The following is a 3,892-nucleotide window of genomic DNA, read 5'->3' as shown; positions in this document are numbered from 1 at the left end:
GGTAGTGAAGACAGTCGAGGAACTGAAGAAAGTATGGGTTTACATGCAAAAAACGGTTGATTCACAGGTTGTGCAGAATCTTATGGCCGGGGTTAAGGCCAAGGTGCGGGCATTTGCGTATGGACTGTAAATAAAATACGAGTAAAATGGTAAAATGAAGTTTAATAGTTATTTCTCAATCCCTGAAAATTTGATGGCAATCGGATGAAAACTCGAATTTTGCGAATCAATTTTGTGTGTGGCAATTTCATCGTGGACACCCTTTATAGGAAATCATCATCGGTGCAAATATAAAGAAATTAAACATAACCCTTTGCTTCAGTACCGTCAACCTCCATGTCCATGGGGAGGGCAACCTGTCAGTAATTTTAACAATTTAACGGAAACTAAAAACCACGATAATCTAAAAATTCCTCGAAACAAAGACGCTAGCACATACAACATACAGACGTATATGTAAGCTTGTAGGTATGCGTGGAACATAAGTTTACTCTTCTCCGCCAGATGGTCAGTCGTTGATGGTGTGCTGATTCTTCTAAGGAAGTAATTTTTTCTGAAATCGACTTGAATTTTTCATCCTACTTCGTCTATTCTATGAGATTTCCTTGTCATAAAATTGGCATTTATTAATTATGAGGAACCATCTTTTAAGCTCAATTTGTAAACAGAGTAATTGGGGAGTTAATGATGCACTTTAAAAAGCCTAAAAAGCAACAATAAATGCTTTTTGCTCTAATGCAAAACCAAATGATTTTATGGTTGCTTTTATAATGATAGAACACGTTTATAAAGTATTTTATCAAGACATTAATAAACAATTGCTAATGACGTTTATGCTTGAATTACAGAACAGTTTTAAGGAGGGATTGATAACTGTTTTAAATTTATTTTTAAAACAAGACAGTTTTTGACTTTCTTGCAAGACTATAAAAGGTTTTTACAACAACAAAAAGCTGAATTACTAAGCAGGAATGTTTTACACTTTGAAATGCTATATTTAAACTAATTGGATTGTTCATTGTCGTTATAAAACCATCATAAATCAGAGTGGATGCTAAATGGTTACTGGATTGTTACTTGGGAAGTAATCCCAATCAAAGTCCCAGGTTTGGTGAAAATTGAGCAAAATTTGAATTTTTATGCAAGGAAATGAACTTTAACTATTTTTCTGTTTGTTTGTATTACTTCTGCGTGAAGTTAACGATTTACATAGTTGAAGATGCTAATCGTCAGATAACAGACTTAAATTGATCATTTTATACTATAGATGAAGAGATGAAAGTATAGAGTTGATAGTTCCGTTAGAGTACGGCAGTGTGAAAATTGTATATTGGGAGTAGAAAGCGAGCAAGAACAACTTTAAGGAAGGTACGAATCGGGTTAATCATCTCTCTTTACCAGTTGGGGAGAGGAATGGTGAGGAGTATCTGGGGGAACTGATTATTTACTGCACCTCAGTGGAATGAAAATAACATATTTTAAATAAAATATATCTTTTTGAAACATTGTACTAATTTTATTATATTACATTTATCGTAAAGCAAACAGGTACACGCATTAATTTGGTTTGGCACTTTTGCGATTGTCCTTCATCCCATTACTTTCCATAAGATAAGTCAACAATCTCTATTGGATCGAACCCAACACCATAAACTCAAACCTGACTAGTTTTCTGTGGTTTGAATGTGTAATCTTCTGCGTACTCAACGCCGATCTGCTTTCGAATGGTGTCCTGCACACGGGCCACATTCAAGCTATCCTCGTGGGAAACAATCTGTGACTCCAGCTCGCCGGCCAGAATACGCTTCCTGCACTCGTCCGCTTCGTACCGCAACCCGACGCTATTCTTCAGAATGCATTCTATTTTGGACTGTGGCAGGGGATACGATCGCTCCGTTCCATCGATGTCGGTTAGCTCGGTTGGGCACCAGAAATCGTACAGCTGAAAAATATTTCATTAAAAATGATTACCTCTGATATCATTTGATGCAAAATTCAAAATCCTACAGTGATTGTCCCTTTGGTACCAGTGATGACCGCCGTGTTAGACAGCTGCTTTACACCGTTGGCCTTCATTGTGGCAACTCCTCCACCAGGGAAGCGAAGCTTTACATTCGTTTCAATGTCAACATTTTCCTCGTTCGATTTTCCTTCGGCTACGATCTCGCCCGGGAATTCCTGGAACACCCACAATGCAAGCTGGATGTTGTACACTCCCAAATCCAAAACCGTTCCGCCGCCGAGGTGCCTCATACGGATACGGTCCACTTTAGTAATGGGTAGTCCCAGCTCTACTTTGACTTCCTTTATGTCGCCGAGATTCTTCTGCCTGATCCGATCCCGCAGATGGTTATAAGCCGGGAAGAACCGCGACCAGATTGCTTCCATGCAAAACAGTTTCTTCGCACGAGCATAGTCCAGCAAGGCTTTCGATTGGCCTTCGTTCACGCATAGGGGCTTCTCGCAGAGAATATGCTTACCGGCATCGAGCATCATCATGGCCACTTCGTAGTGGACCGTGTTGACCGTACCGATGTAGACGATATCTGCAGATAAACGGTTATTAGTAATTATGAAGACGCATGGTACAACAATAACTATCTTACCAACTTTCGGGTCCTTAGCGAGTGCTTCGCAGCCGACGTAAAATGCCGGAATTCCGTGTGATTCAGCAAATGTTTGCACGTGTTCCAATCCTCTAGCTGCCACGGCAACGACCTTATGATCCGTGTCCGGTAGTGTCGAGACGGCACACACGAAATCATGTGCGATCGTTCCAGCAGTGACGATTCCCCAGCGAAGTGGCGACATTGTTTTTCCCTCAATTATTTTTTTCTCGTATTACGTTGCAATTATCTTAACTCGTTAACACTTTCACTGCCCGCGATCGATGGCAACGAAACTACACTCGGTCAGATCTAGATCACAATTAGAATATCAACACGACACTATCTGCTCCGTTCGGCTTGTGCTGATCTGCGGACACGACGAATGCGGTTTTATTTATTTCCACCCGCGCACTTTCACATGTGGGACGGCAACAACAAAAACTAACTCGTTGTTCTTCAGTCCGGCCTACATGGTGGTGACAACGACATCGGATGACAACGAAGCGTTGTTTCCGAACCTTTTGAATCGAGTGAGTGATCTGATGCGATGGTAACGGACAGCCGAAGGTAGAATGTTCTGTTGCTCATGGTCGAGGGATGCTGCGCTTTGCCTCGCTAGTTCATTTTGATTCATGTGGGATTGTTTGCAGTTTCCTTGCAACACAGTTATTGAGGGGACTGAACTGTTGTTGCACGGAGTTAGTTGGCTGGCTTGAGAACTATATTTTTCTGACTTTGGTAAACTAACTTTTGAAAATAACTATGTGAGAGATCAAGTAGGGCAGTTCTTTCAATTATAATGATGAGTTGAATTACTATAGGGTAATTTGCCAATTGTTGCACACCACCATAATTGTTGAACACCACCCAATTGTTGTACACTTCACATTGTTTACTGTGCAGCATTTATCTATGACCATAAAGTTTACTAATCATGGTGACATGCTAATCAGTGATCAATTGTTGAATGATTAAACATGTGTTTTAGATATTCAGTAAATGTTGTGATAAAACATGTTCTAAGTATTTTTGATATTGTGCTTATAATTTTAGGCGATTTCTTAGTTTTTTCAGCTAATAATCATCAGTTCTAAAATAAGCTATTACTAGCTCACAATGCAATTAAATTAATTAATCTGTGCACGAAGATGTTGGTTTTCATTTTATCAATCGATGAATTGCAATACATCTATCAAATTTTCATAAAAAGTAATTATGTACAATAATTGGAGCACATTTGGACTCTTGGTCCTGGATAATTGTCTACATGGATAACGCCTAAG

At 39.5% G+C, this 3,892-nt stretch overlaps 1 protein-coding gene across 1 annotated transcript; it reads right to left on the bottom strand.

Moving 5' to 3' along the window:
- Positions 1 to 1,548: 1,548 nt before the first annotated feature.
- Positions 1,549 to 3,116, bottom strand: LOC135699002 (trans-1,2-dihydrobenzene-1,2-diol dehydrogenase-like). Its single transcript, XM_065219177.1, has 3 exons — positions 2,607 to 3,116; positions 2,008 to 2,546; positions 1,549 to 1,942 (listed from the first exon to the last, which is right to left on the bottom strand). Exons 1-3 carry the CDS (start codon positions 2,809 to 2,811, stop codon positions 1,655 to 1,657), a joined length of 1,032 nt encoding a protein of 343 aa, XP_065075249.1. The 5' UTR covers positions 2,812 to 3,116; the 3' UTR covers positions 1,549 to 1,654.
- Between the last annotated feature and the right edge of the window lie 776 nt (positions 3,117 to 3,892).

Source organism: Ochlerotatus camptorhynchus, unplaced genomic scaffold (assembly GCF_037179485.1).
Source record: "Ochlerotatus camptorhynchus isolate MF236.1 unplaced genomic scaffold, CSIRO-AGI_Acam_v1.1 ptg000101l, whole genome shotgun sequence".
NCBI lineage: Eukaryota > Metazoa > Arthropoda > Insecta > Diptera > Culicidae > Ochlerotatus > Ochlerotatus camptorhynchus.
Note: the sequence above shows the minus strand (reverse complement) of the source record. Positions and strands in the feature narration are given on the sequence as shown.